Raw genomic sequence first — 12,810 nt, 5'->3', positions numbered from 1 at the left:
ATTCCTATTGCGGACATTGGTGAAACACTGTACTGTTATTAGCGTTGAAGGATCCTACTGTGGGATTAGTTCGTAATTGTCTAGTTGAGAATTGGTTCTGCATTAGCAACCCTCCTTAGCATATGGTCATTTAAACTATCAAACATGAAAGAGGGGGGGGAGGGGGGAAGAGTTTCCGTCTCCAGTACATCAATAATCGTCCAATCATGTCAACTTGTCACCAGGTCTATGAGGTGGACCTGTTAAGCAGTAGGCTTTTCACCGCAAACTTGCTTTTGCGCAGTGAGCAACAGCATGTTTGTTGGCCGTATATCATTATTTACACATTCCAGAAGGATGATGTGGATTTATAAAGATCAATTGCGCAACCATGTTAAGCACACAAAGTTTCCTACTATTTAAAATGCCATCATTCAAAATAAGAAATTACAGAGAAATGCAACTTGTTAATTGAAAAAATGAGTCCAGTTGAGATCACAACCTGTTCATGTGGAACATCTCCCACCATAACTTCATTAGTAGGATTAGATATGTGCATGGTCACCCTTTCATTAGAATCCAAAGCAAGATCTGGCAATGTTGGTTGAGAGCTTTCTCCAGGCACAACAGCTGTTGGTGGAAAGTTTGTCCCTGATTTTGTACCATCTTCTTGCCCAACTAGTTCCACATCTGAAACAGTTCTCAAACTCTTGCAGATCCTCTGCATGGTACAGGAAAGATTGTTCAACAAGAGTTGTTGCTCTGAACTCCCTTTACAGTTGAGTGGGAGAAAGAACTCTAATATGTAATCATCAGCACCGGTGTAGGTGCTCCGTAGCCTGATAGCAACTGCCGCATTCAGTCCGAACTTACGTGCATGAAGTACAAGTGGATATTCACTTATATCATACCCTTTGACATCAGGGGAGAAGAAAGGATGATTTGATTGAAGTGCTTTTCCAGCAACACCTTGACCCTTCTCAAGGTGATGCTCAGTACATGCATGCACAAATCCTTGCATCTCATTATTATTAACATAGCATGCTGTATCCTCAATATACAGTATAGATTTCTCGGACATGGTTTTATCATTCTCTCTCATATTTTCTCCAGTAAATTCATCATTAAATCCATCGATGTAGCTACAGGGAATCCATGTAAGAGCCAGCGGTAGTCTGTGTGCATGACAAACTGCTGTCAGAACATCAACTATCTCAGTCAAGGCAGCTTTCTGGCTCTTTGAAAGGCCCTGCAAAATAAACACAGCTTTAGAATAAAAGCAGTGACCATCAATATTACCTAAATGTTTGGAAGCAGATTCTTAGCATTTTTTTCTTCAAAAGTGTTAATCAGCATGACTGAAGTATGGCATTGATAAGTACCTTTGAACAAACTCGAGATGGCACATTGGTCCTCAAATTTACAGCCTGTAAAAACTATAGGTTAAGAGCAGAGCCCACATTCACTTTATGTCACAAATACAAGTTTATCTGATGTTATGCACATATCCGAAATATAGTAGTTTATTTTTTTCAATCAAACGAAAAATTGCCACACTTACTTGCAGCTAATAAAGACTTAAATACAGCACGCAGACCACAAAGGTTAACAGATAACAAGTTATGAGAATATTTTTGATGCAGGGTAGTTCCTTACATACTCCAGTAGGAAGAAGACAAGCAAAAGGCCACTGCTTAGTACAAGAAGTCTTTTTAATTCTTCAGTCGGCATGGGCTTCTTCCAGCCCATTCATGGGCCTGTTCACCTGCCCCGTGGTAGGCTACTTTTTTCTTTTTTTTTTTTTTTTTTTTTCAGACTGTAGCAGGAGCCTTGTGCACTGGGTTCTCTTTTTTTTTTTTTTTTTTTTTTTTTTAAATCGTATTTCTACGTCCTTGATGGCTTTTCCTTCACAGGGGTTCACCTGGTCGATTGAGGTTGTTACAATCCTACCTGTAATCAAACCAAAGAAAGAGGAGGAAGAGAAGAAGAAAAGAAGAGAGAAGAGAGAGAGAGGTACGATCGAGAGAAACTCCCAAGAGAGGGGAATAACTATGATCAGGCCAGAATAGAATGATCGCAGGTTAGGCCCTAATATATATATAACAGCAATTAAAATTAGGTACAAGAATACCCCTAACATAAACCAGCCAACCCTAACACAAGGACATGGGCCGATAGGATATAAATACCCCTATCGGCCCTGTCGTTGTTTGGGAATTAGCGCCTCACTCAACACTCCCCCTCAAATTGGAGCATACACATCACCCCTGCTCAGCTTGGTACAACCATTACGAAAACTAGGAGCAAAAAGAGACTTAGTATACGTGTCAGCCATCTGATCAAAGGAAGAAACGAAAGCGGTCTCGATCAACTTCTTCAGAACAGCATCACGAACGAAGTGGCAATCCACCTCGATGTGCTTGGTCCTCTCGTGGAAGACTGAATTGCTAGCAATGTACACCGTAGTTTGGTTGTCACAATACATCTTCATAGGCTTGGTTACTGGAAACCCCAACTCCAAAAGTAATGACAGTAGCCACATCAGCTCAGCAGTGGTATGAGCCATAGCTCTGTATTCTGATTCCGCACTAGACCGGGCAACGGTAGTCTACTTCTTATTGCGCCATGTAATCGGATTACCTCCAACAAACGAGCAATACCCCGTAGTGGACCTACGATCACTAGCAGAGCCAACCCAATCAACATCAGAATAGCCAACAAATTCCATATGCCGATTAAGACGATAGATCAGCCCCTTTTCCAGGAGCACCCTTTAGGTGGCGAAGAACACAAACGGCAGTGTCACAATGTGCTTTCTAAGGATACTACATGAACTGACTAAGGACACCAATAGCATAGGAAATGTCGGGACGTGTTACAGTAAGATAAATCAGCTTCCTAACCAAACTCCTATACTGATGCACATCCTAGAGGTTCGCCATCATTAACACCAAACTTTTGGTGAGGATCCATAGGGAGATCAACAGGCCTAGAACAAGCATACCAGTAAGATAAAAGGTCTAACACATATTTCCTTTGAGACAAACTGATCCCTTTCTTGCATCGGATCACTTCAATCCCAAGAAAATAATGAAGTTGACCCAAGTCCTTGGTCTGAAAGTGTTGTTGTAGGTAGGTCTTCACTTCAGAATTTCCTGCCTCATCATTACCAGTAAGAATACCATCCACATAACAACTAAGACAACCAGTTTATCACCTCTGTGACGAACAAAGATAGAATGATCAGAATAACACTAAGAAAATCCACAAGTTACTATGGTAGCACTGAACTTGTCAAACCATGCCCGAGGGGACTGTTTAAGTTCATAGATAGCCTTGTGTGAGCGACACACACGGCCTTTATTCTACCCCTGAACAACATAACTAGGAGGTTGCTCCATATGAACCTCTTTCTGTAGATCACCATACAAGAAGGCATTCTTGATGTCCAACTGAAACAATGGCCAATCAAAGTTGACACCAAGAGAAATAAATAGACGAACAGAGTTCAATCAAGCAACCGGGGAGAAGGTCTCAAAATAATCGACCCCATATGTCTAAGTATACCCCTTGGCAACCAGACGGGCTTTTAGCCGCTCAACAGAGCCATCGGAGTGATACTTAATAGTGTAAACCAGCGACACTTCACCAAATCCTTACCCAGAGATAAATCTACTAGACTCCAGGTAGCACGATTCAAGAGAACATCCATTTCTACATCCATAGCAGCTTTCCATCCAGGGATATGTAAGGCATCAATATGAGATCAAGGAACAGGGTTAGTAGAAAGTGACAGGGCTCTCCATGGATGGTCAAGGGATGATGAGACAAGGAAACAAAGTTATCAATAGGATACACAACCATAGATTTTTTAGTGCAAGAACGTGTACCTTTTCGTTGAGCAATCGGTAAGTCATTAGGCAGAGAAGGAATAGGAGCTTCACCAGAGGAAGGCGGCAATGGAGGAAGTGTTTCAATTGGAGTATTGGTATCGACACTCGACTGTCCACGCTTCTTCTGACGTTGATAAACCTATAGAGGAGGTGAGTCGCTGGCATTAGAAACATCAGAAAAAGGAATTAGAGATGGAATGGGTGGAGGTGGAGAAGTCCACTCCATCCCTGACTGGGACGCCGGAGGAGGAAAAATGATGTGCCTTCAAAAAAGGTCAATCGGCACTAACAAAATTCCTATGAGTAATAGGATCATAGCACTTATACCCTTTTTGAGTACGTGAATAACCCAAAAAAATGCACTTAGTAGACCCAGGAGACAATTTATCGACCTGGGCATGCAAATTATGGATAAAACACACACCCAAAGACTCGAGGAGGAACAGAAAAACTCAGCAAAGTAGGGAACATAATAGAAAAAGGGGACTTATCAGAAAGAACTGAAGAAGGCATGCGATTAATCAAGTGACATGCAGTTAAAACCCCATCACACGAAAAATGTTTCGAAACATGCATATATATCATAATAGCTCGAGCTACCTCGAGGAGATGCCAGTTCTTGCGCTCTGCTACCCCATTTTGCTGTGGGGTATAGGCACAACTGGTTTGGTGTATCATCCCACGATTAGCACAAAAATCAGAATTATCATTTTGGGTATATTCTAAAGCATTATCAGATCAAAAAATCTTAATTAAAATGTCAAACTGAGTTTTTATTTCATTATAAAATTTCTAGAATACAGATAAAAATTCAGACTGGTCCTTTAACAGGTACAGCCATGTAAGACGAGAATGATCATCCACAAAGGTCACAAAATAACGAAAACCAAATCTATTACTAACTCTGCAAGGACCCCATACATCAGAATGGACTAAAGAAAATAAAGACGGACTACGAGACACAGAGCGAGATGGAAAAGACACACGGTGATGTTTTTCCAACTCACAGGCCTCACATTCTAACCTAAGCACAGACTTAAAACTAGGAAATAAAAATTTCAACCTAGACAAAGACAAGTGCCTAAACGACAGTGCCATTGGAAAGGAATCACATCCCCAATAATAGTAGCAGCAGTAAAAGAAGCAGGAGGCCAGAGTTGAGATAACATAAACCATCTTTTTCACGCCCTCCACCATTCGTCTTCCTCATGTAAAGATCCTGAAAAACACAGTAAGAGGGAAAGAAGGTTATTAAGCAATTTAATGAACTGGTTAACTAGCTCACAGAGAGAAGGCTTAATGGAAATTATGGAACATACAACATAGAGGATAAATTAAGTGAGGATGTAGGTGAAATAGTACCATGGCCTAAAACCAGTGTGGAAGCACCGTTGGCAAGAATAACAGATGTAGAACTGATACTAGGAGAAAAAGATTTAAATAGTGATGACTTACCAGTCATATGAGCAGAGGCACCTGAATCAATGATCCAAGGGGTAAAAGTCGTGGTAAGAAGCGCTAAGGTACTTGCATGGCTGCATGAGCTAGGGCAGCAGCGGATGTAGATCCACCATTGGATGTATTAGAGGATGCTTCAAGAGTCTGCAAGCGCCTGAGCAATTGATTAATGTCGTCGCGTAGACTGGTAGATGAATCTCCTAAGGAAGTCCTCAATTTAGTATCAGTGGAAGACACTGTGTCAGTATCATCGTCTGACACTACATGATTGGCTAACTGGGTTGCCCACTCTAGCTTGCCATGTTTTGCCCAGCAAGTCTCGACAGTATGGTTGGGCTTCCCACAGTAAGTGCATTGGCGAGATGCTAAATCAGACGACTGTCCACTAGAACCTCGACCAGCCGACCCACGACCTCCCCCACGACCACGACTGCGACCACGTCCACGGTTGGCAAGGAAGGCAGAATTGTCTTTGGAAGACTGATCAGATTTAGTTGATGAAGTAATACGGTACAGTCGTGAATAAGTGTCATTCAGGGTAGGAACAGTATCGCCTGCAAGTAGATGGCCCTTCACTGCCTTCAAATCATTATTCAAACCAGCAAAAAATTTGGAGACAAAAAACTCATTAAGCTGAGCCTTTAATTTGTCAATGTCTATGGTCAAGGGCTGGAAAACATTGAGTTCTTCAACCATTCCCCTGAAAACACTATAATACTCTGGAAGAGACTTGTAAGACTGGCGAAACTGGAACAACTTCTCATAAATATCATAGATACTGGTCATGTTCTTTTCCTGGAATATGTTTCCTTCAAATCATTCTATACTCCCTTCGCAATAGTGTGAAATATGACATTGGCAGTGAAATTCGGGTTCATACTATTCCACGACCAAATTAAAATCAAAGCATTCTCCTTCATCCATTCATTATAGTCTTTATCAGATGATGGAAGAGGATCAAAGGTAGTATACTTAAGTTCATCCTTGGCCTTAAGATAAACCGTCACAGATTGAGCCCAAAGTAGGTAATTCGACTTCCCTTAAGCTTGATAGAGGTAATCTGGACATTCACATTGTCCGAGGCAGATGCAGTAGTTACAGAGGCAGTAGATTTGATCTCAGCCATGAGAACCAAAATAAAGGCAAATAGAGTCGCAGAAAGTACAAAACCAACAGATCACACCTGAACCACAGACACTAGCGATAAGCAACCTTGCAGAAAATTGAGTAGGGCAAAGATAAGGATGGTTGCGGTCCAAAGTCTTCAATCTTCATTTCAGCAACAGCATATCACAATCCATAGAAAAACAAATAAATCACTTCATATGATTAGTCCATAGTAGATGCAGCAGTAGGCGGCTGCACACCAAAAGAGTTCAGTGGAAAATCGAGATCAATAGAGAGATTTTGAAAAACCCTTGATCTGATTACAGAGGCTCTAATACCATGTTACAATCCCAGATGTCTGTAATCAAACCAGAGAAAGAGGAGGAAGAGAAGAAGAGAAGAAGAAAAGAAGAAAGAAGAGAGGAGAGAGAGGGGGTATGATCGAGAGAAACTCCCAAGAGAGGGGAATAACCTGCGATCATACCAGAATAGAATGATCGCAGGTTAGGCCCTAATATATATATAGCAGCAATTAAAATTAGGTACAAGAATACCCCCAATATAAACCAGCCAACCCTAACACAAGGACATGGGCTGATAGGACATAAATACCCCTATCGGCCCTGTCATTGTTTGGGAATTAGCGCCTTACTCAATAGAGGTGGCCAGTCGATTCGAGAGGATGGCGGTGAAGAAGCATAAGGCTAAGTAGGAGGCCCAACAGTTACAGGACCAGCTAGCTTAGGTCCAAGGCCAACTTAATGCGGCTGGAAAGCAGTGTCAAGCCAAGAAATCCAAGGCCCTTGCAGCTGAGAAGAGGGCAGCTTGGCTAGAGGACGAGGTGTGCAAGCAGCTTATGGCACAACGTGACCTTATAAAGTCTAAGGAACGCCTACAGAGCGAGGTTGCAGAACTTCAGGAGGATTTGCAAAAAATGGGCGTGGCCCATCAACTCGTCGTCCAGGCCCTGACTTGGCAGCATCAGGCCAAGCTGAAAGTGGTCGAGGAGAGAGCAGTCAAGAAGTATCTAAACTCCCAGGCCAGCTAAGATTGTTCGCTTAGCCTCAATACTTCCTCCTTCAACTCAAGGTCGAATACGACGGTCAACTTTATCCTGAAGAAGTACCCTTCTCTGAATCTGAGCGACTATGAACACTACTTCCCCCCTCCCGAATCCTCAATCCTACTCACAGGTCAATCAGTCATCGAAGCGGGAGCGGAGGTGGACCAAGAGAAGGTCGCTACTCTTACGGATGCAAAGGAGGCTCCTCCTACCGCTTCTTGAGTTGGTCCTCAAGTTTTGTTGATGCCCCTACATTCTTTGCCAGCCTTCCCGTCTTTTTGGTTTCTATGACTAGGCCCCTCAGATGATATCTTAGTGTAATTTTCTTTTCTTCTCTCCCTTTTTTTTTTAGCCCTCGTTGGGGCACTATTGTAAGCCCCTGCATTCTTTGCCAACCTTCCTGTCTTTTTGGTTTCTATGACTAGGCCCCTCAGGGGATATCTTGGTGTAATTTTCTTTTCTTCTCTCCCTTTTTTTTTTTAGCCCTCGTTGGGGCACTATTGTAACATACCAAAAATATGAATGGGAACGGAGCTGTTTTTGCTAACTTATTTTTTTTACATTCTGATTGTCATACAAACCTTACACCTAAGTGCTTCAGCGCCTAAGGGCTTGAGGAGATGGGCCAAACTCAGATTTGTGTGCCTTACGCTTAAAAGCTTGAGGCATCGAACCAAAGCCTGGCATTGGGTAACTTAGATGCCCAAGGGCACGGTTTTTCGAGCCGAGGACCGGACTTACGTGCCTCAATGCTTAAGGGCTTGAGGTGCTGAGCCGAAGCTCGCACTTGGGTGCCTTGATGCTTAATAGCTTCAGGTGCCGGGCCGAAGCTCGAACTTGGTGTACCTTAACGCTTAAGGGCTTGAGTTGTCAAGCCAAAGCCCGGACCTGGGTGCCTTAATGCCTAAGGGCTTGGTGTTCGGACCGAAGCCCATACTTTTGTGCCTTAACGCTTGAGGGTTTGGTGTGTCGAGCCGAAGCCTGGACTTGGGTGCCTCAACGCCTAAGGGCTTGGTGTGCCGGGCCTCACTTGTGTGCCTTAACCCTTAAGGGCTTGGGGTGCCAAGCCAAGAATATTAGGGATGTGACACGAACCAGCAGCTGGCCAATGATCCTTTGCATTAATTTATTAGCGTGTGTCGGATAACTATATTTCAGTGACTGAATAGAAATCGCATTAGATGAGTAGAAACAAAAACAAAATGCATCTTCAAAGGTAGGAAATAGACAAAGTGCATCTTCAAAGATAGAAGACCATGGGGGCTAAATGATAATCTAAAGCTGACATGAACTTAAAAAGAAGACTTAGGGAACTGGTACTTCATTATTGTTAGTTACTTAAAAAAAATTCTGAAATTTTCCATGTTCCATTCTCTTGGTATAACCTTACCCCCCTGAGTCTGCAAGTGGTATGCACCGGGGCAGACCACTCTTGAAAACTATGTAGGGCCCTTCTCAGTTTGGGCTTAGCTTGCCGAAGCTTCTCCGGTATGATACAGCAGCTTTCCTGAGGACAAGGTCTCCGACCTGGAAAGACCACTTCCTGACCCTTTTGTTGTAGAACTGGGCCGTCTTTTGCTTGTACGCCTCATTCAGCAACAGGGCCTTCTCACGTACCTCTTTGATGAAGTCGATATTTGCCCTCAATCCTGTTTCATTTCTTGCTTCATCAAATAAGGTGGCATAGAAGGATGCTTGAAGTACCTCGACTGGTGCAAAAGCTTTTGTTCCATATGCGAGCCTAATTGGGATTTCCCTTGTTGGGGTCCTGGTTGAAGTCCTGTAGAACCATAGGACACTTAGCAACTCGTCTACCCAAGCCTCTTTTGCTCGGTCCAATCTTCTCTTGATGTCCTCCACCAAGGTTTGGTTAGTCTTCTCGACTTGTCCGTTTGATTGAGGGTGAACCACCGAGGTATTATGGAAGCTGATATAAAATCTTCCAAAAAATCTCCTAAAGGCTAGGTTGTCAAATTGTTTCCTATTGTCTGTGAGCAGAATTTTTGGGATGCCATAGCGAAAGATGACATCATCTCGTACAAACTTCTCGCAACTGAGCTCAGTTATCTTTTGCTAGGGGTCGTGCTTCCACCCATTTGGTGAAGTAATCGATTGCCACAATCAGGAATTTAACTCTTCCTTTCCCCTTTTTGAACTAGCCTAAAATGTCAATCCCCCACATCGCAAATGGGATGGGACATATGATAGGGCTGAGCTCGGCCGCTGGCACATGTGAGATTGGCACGTATATTTGGCACTTGAAGCAGCGGCATACGAATTTTATCACATATTCCTGTATTTTGGGCCAGTAGAACACTTGGCGCAGGACCTTATAGGCTAACGTCCTGCCACTCATATAACTTCCACAAATTCTTTCATGTACTTCCTTCAATTCTTGTTCGGCCATCACCAGGTTGAGGCAAGTCAACAGTGGTCCGGAGACTGATCTTTTGTAAAGCACTCACTCCTCCTTGGTTGGTGTAGTTCGCTGCTCTCCTCTTCACTATTCTGGCATCGGCTCGGCCTATGGGTAGTTCTTCGTCCCTGAGGTACTTGATAATTGGGTCCATCTAACCTGGCCCCTCCACCTCAGCTTTAGTATTGCACACCAAGTCCTTTTGGTAGGTTGGCTTATCAAGCATCCTGATGTACACGTTGTTCCGAGTTCTCCCCAATTGACCGAAGCCAATTTTAAGAGTGAATCGACTGAGGCATTCTCAGCTCTTGGAACTTGTAACATTGTGAAGGTTTTGAAATAAGCGAGGCTTTTGACCTCTCAGAGGTAATTAACCGGCCTGTCCTCCTTCACCTCGTAATGCATATTGACCTGGTTGACAACAAGTTGTGAATCACTGTGAACTACTAATCTTGTGCCAACACCGACTTGGCTAGTTATAGACTAGTTATCAGGGCCTCATATTCTGCCTCATTATTGGTAACGGCAAACGCAGACCTAAGGGTGAACTGGATCTTGATCTTAAAGCCTTCTGGGCTAACTAGGATGAACCTTGCTCCGCTTCCTAATGAGTTGCTTGAACCATCAATAAACAGTGTCCACCTTCTACTCAGCTCGACGTCTTCTTGAGCCTTCTCAGCTGCGGTCAACGAACATTCAACCACAAAGTTTGCTAAGGCATATCCCTTGATTGCTATCCTAGGTCGATTTTCTACATCATGCTCTCCCAGTTCCACAGACCAGCTAACCAAGTGACCCGAGACACTTGGGCAGTGTAGGACTTTCTTCAATGGTTATTCTGTAAGCACCGCCATTGGGTGTGCTTGGAAGTAGGGCCTTAATTTTTGTGTGGCCATCACCGGTGCGAGTGCTAACTTTTCGATCTTAAGGCACCTGGACTCTGCGTCCAGCAACACGTGGCTAACATAATTAATTGGCTTTTGTCGCCTTTCCTCCTCTTTCTCGAGCACGGCATTAACTGCTACTACTGACATGGGCAAGTATAGCTGAAGTTCTTCACCTGGGTCAAGTCGGACCAGCAAGGGTGGTGTGACTAAGTAAATTTCCAAGTTCTCAAATGCCACCTGGCACTCTTCTATCCGGCAGAACTGCTTGCTACTCCTTAGGTTTATCAAAGCTTTGAAGAACGGTAGACACTTGTCCCCGCACGGGAGACGAAGCGGTTTGGAGTTGCCACTCTGCCTATCAATTCTGCACTTCCCGGATGCTTCTTGGTGGTCTCATCTCTTGTATAGCCTTAAATTTCATCGGGTTAGCCTCAATTCCTCGTTTAGATACCAGGAAGTCTAAGAATTTTCCCGATGTCACGCTAAACGCACACTTGGTAGGGTTCAGCTTCATTTGGTTCCTTCGTAGCACACCAAATGCTTCCCTCAAATCGATGACATGGTCACTACTTTTACTACTCTTAACCAACATATCGTCAACGTAAACCTCCATGTGACGGCCGAGCCGGTCTTTGAACATGAGGTTCACCATTAGCTGATATGTAGCGCCCGCATCCTTCAGTCCGAAAGACATTATCCTGTAGCAAAAGTTACCCCGCGCGGTTAAGAATGCTATCTTTTCTCCATCTTCCTTCATCCTGATCTGATTGTATCCGGAGTATGCGTCCATGAAGGTAAGCATCTTGTGACCGGCTGTGGAGTCTACGAGCTAGTCAATCTTCAGTAATAGGTAGCAGTCCTTCGAGCAGGCCTTGCTTAAATCCATGTAGTAAATGCCTTTCGCCACTTGCCATTAGATCTTGGGACCATCACTACATTTGCCAGCCAAGTGGGATATTCATCTCTTGGATGAATCCCAAAGCCAACAACTTTTCCAGTTTTTCATTGATTATTGCCTGTCTTTCAGGTGCAAAATTTCAGCGCCTTTGTTGGAAAGGCTTGCAGCTCGGCTCAACATTCAGGCTATGCTCAGCTAAATCCCTCGAAATTCCCGACATGTCCACCGCCGTCTAAGTGAAGACATTAAGGTTTTCTTAGAGGAAAACTAGGATCTCGTTTCTCTATTCTTTACTCAACAAGGCTCCGATTTGAACGGTTCGGCTCGGTTTGTCATTGTCCAGCAGCATTGTGACCAGCTCTTAGACTAGCTCTACCATTTGCACTGTTACTTCGTCTTAACCGTCCACTCTCTCCGTAGAGCAAGCTATACCCAAGCGAGGATTCTTGGTTGCCTTCACGAAGTTGGTATAACAATCACGCGACTCCCTCTAACTGGATTTGCACTCTCCTATCCCATTCTCTATTGGGAATTTGACTTTCATGTGCTTTGTGGAGGCAATTGCTCCCATGTTGTTCAAGCCTAGCCGTCCAAGGATTGCGTTGTATGCTGAGGTGACTTGTACCACCATAAAAGTGACCATGACTATAGAGGACTTTGGACTCTCGCTGATGGTCATAGGCTATGGTCCCTTCTATCTCAGATGACGCTCTTGAGAATCCGTACAAAGGCCCACCTGCTGGTTTTAGCTTATCCACGCTGAATCTAAGCTTTTGGTACACCTTGTAAGACATGTGATCAACAGAAGCTCCAGTATCTATTAACACCTTGTGGAATAGGCGATTGGCAATGACCAGCTGAATGACGATCGCACCATTACGCGGCCAATTTAGGCCTTCTAGGTCGGCATCAGAATAGGAGATCACAGGGTCTGCTCAGGCAATCTTCACGGGTTATTATGTGGTACAAACGAACCAGGCATGTGCTTTAGCCTTTCTTACTGATTTCGTGCTGGGTCCTCCCAAAATCGTAAGGATTGTCAGGCTAGTAGGCCAGTTGCCATTAGAGCCCGTCGACTTTCTCCAAACTTCTACTTCAGGTATTTATTC

At 43.8% G+C, this 12,810-nt stretch overlaps 1 protein-coding gene across 3 annotated transcripts in view; it reads right to left on the bottom strand.

Moving 5' to 3' along the window:
* Positions 1 to 12,810, bottom strand: part of LOC122069289 (protein NLP9-like) — a 67,489-nt gene that overhangs the window by 43,879 nt on the left and 10,800 nt on the right. For all 3 annotated transcript variants that reach the window (XM_042633275.1, XM_042633276.1, XM_042633277.1), the window contains exons 3-4: positions 1,362 to 1,406; positions 482 to 1,228 (exon numbers count right to left, since the gene is read on the bottom strand). In XM_042633275.1, coding sequence (XP_042489209.1) covers positions 482 to 1,228; positions 1,362 to 1,406 — 792 coding nt within the window. The remainder of the gene's footprint in view (positions 1 to 481; positions 1,229 to 1,361; positions 1,407 to 12,810) is intronic.

This window comes from Macadamia integrifolia, unplaced genomic scaffold, assembly GCF_013358625.1.
Source record: "Macadamia integrifolia cultivar HAES 741 unplaced genomic scaffold, SCU_Mint_v3 scaffold571, whole genome shotgun sequence".
In the NCBI taxonomy this organism is placed as follows: domain Eukaryota; kingdom Viridiplantae; phylum Streptophyta; class Magnoliopsida; order Proteales; family Proteaceae; genus Macadamia; species Macadamia integrifolia.
This window is presented reverse-complemented; position numbering and strand designations above follow the sequence as displayed.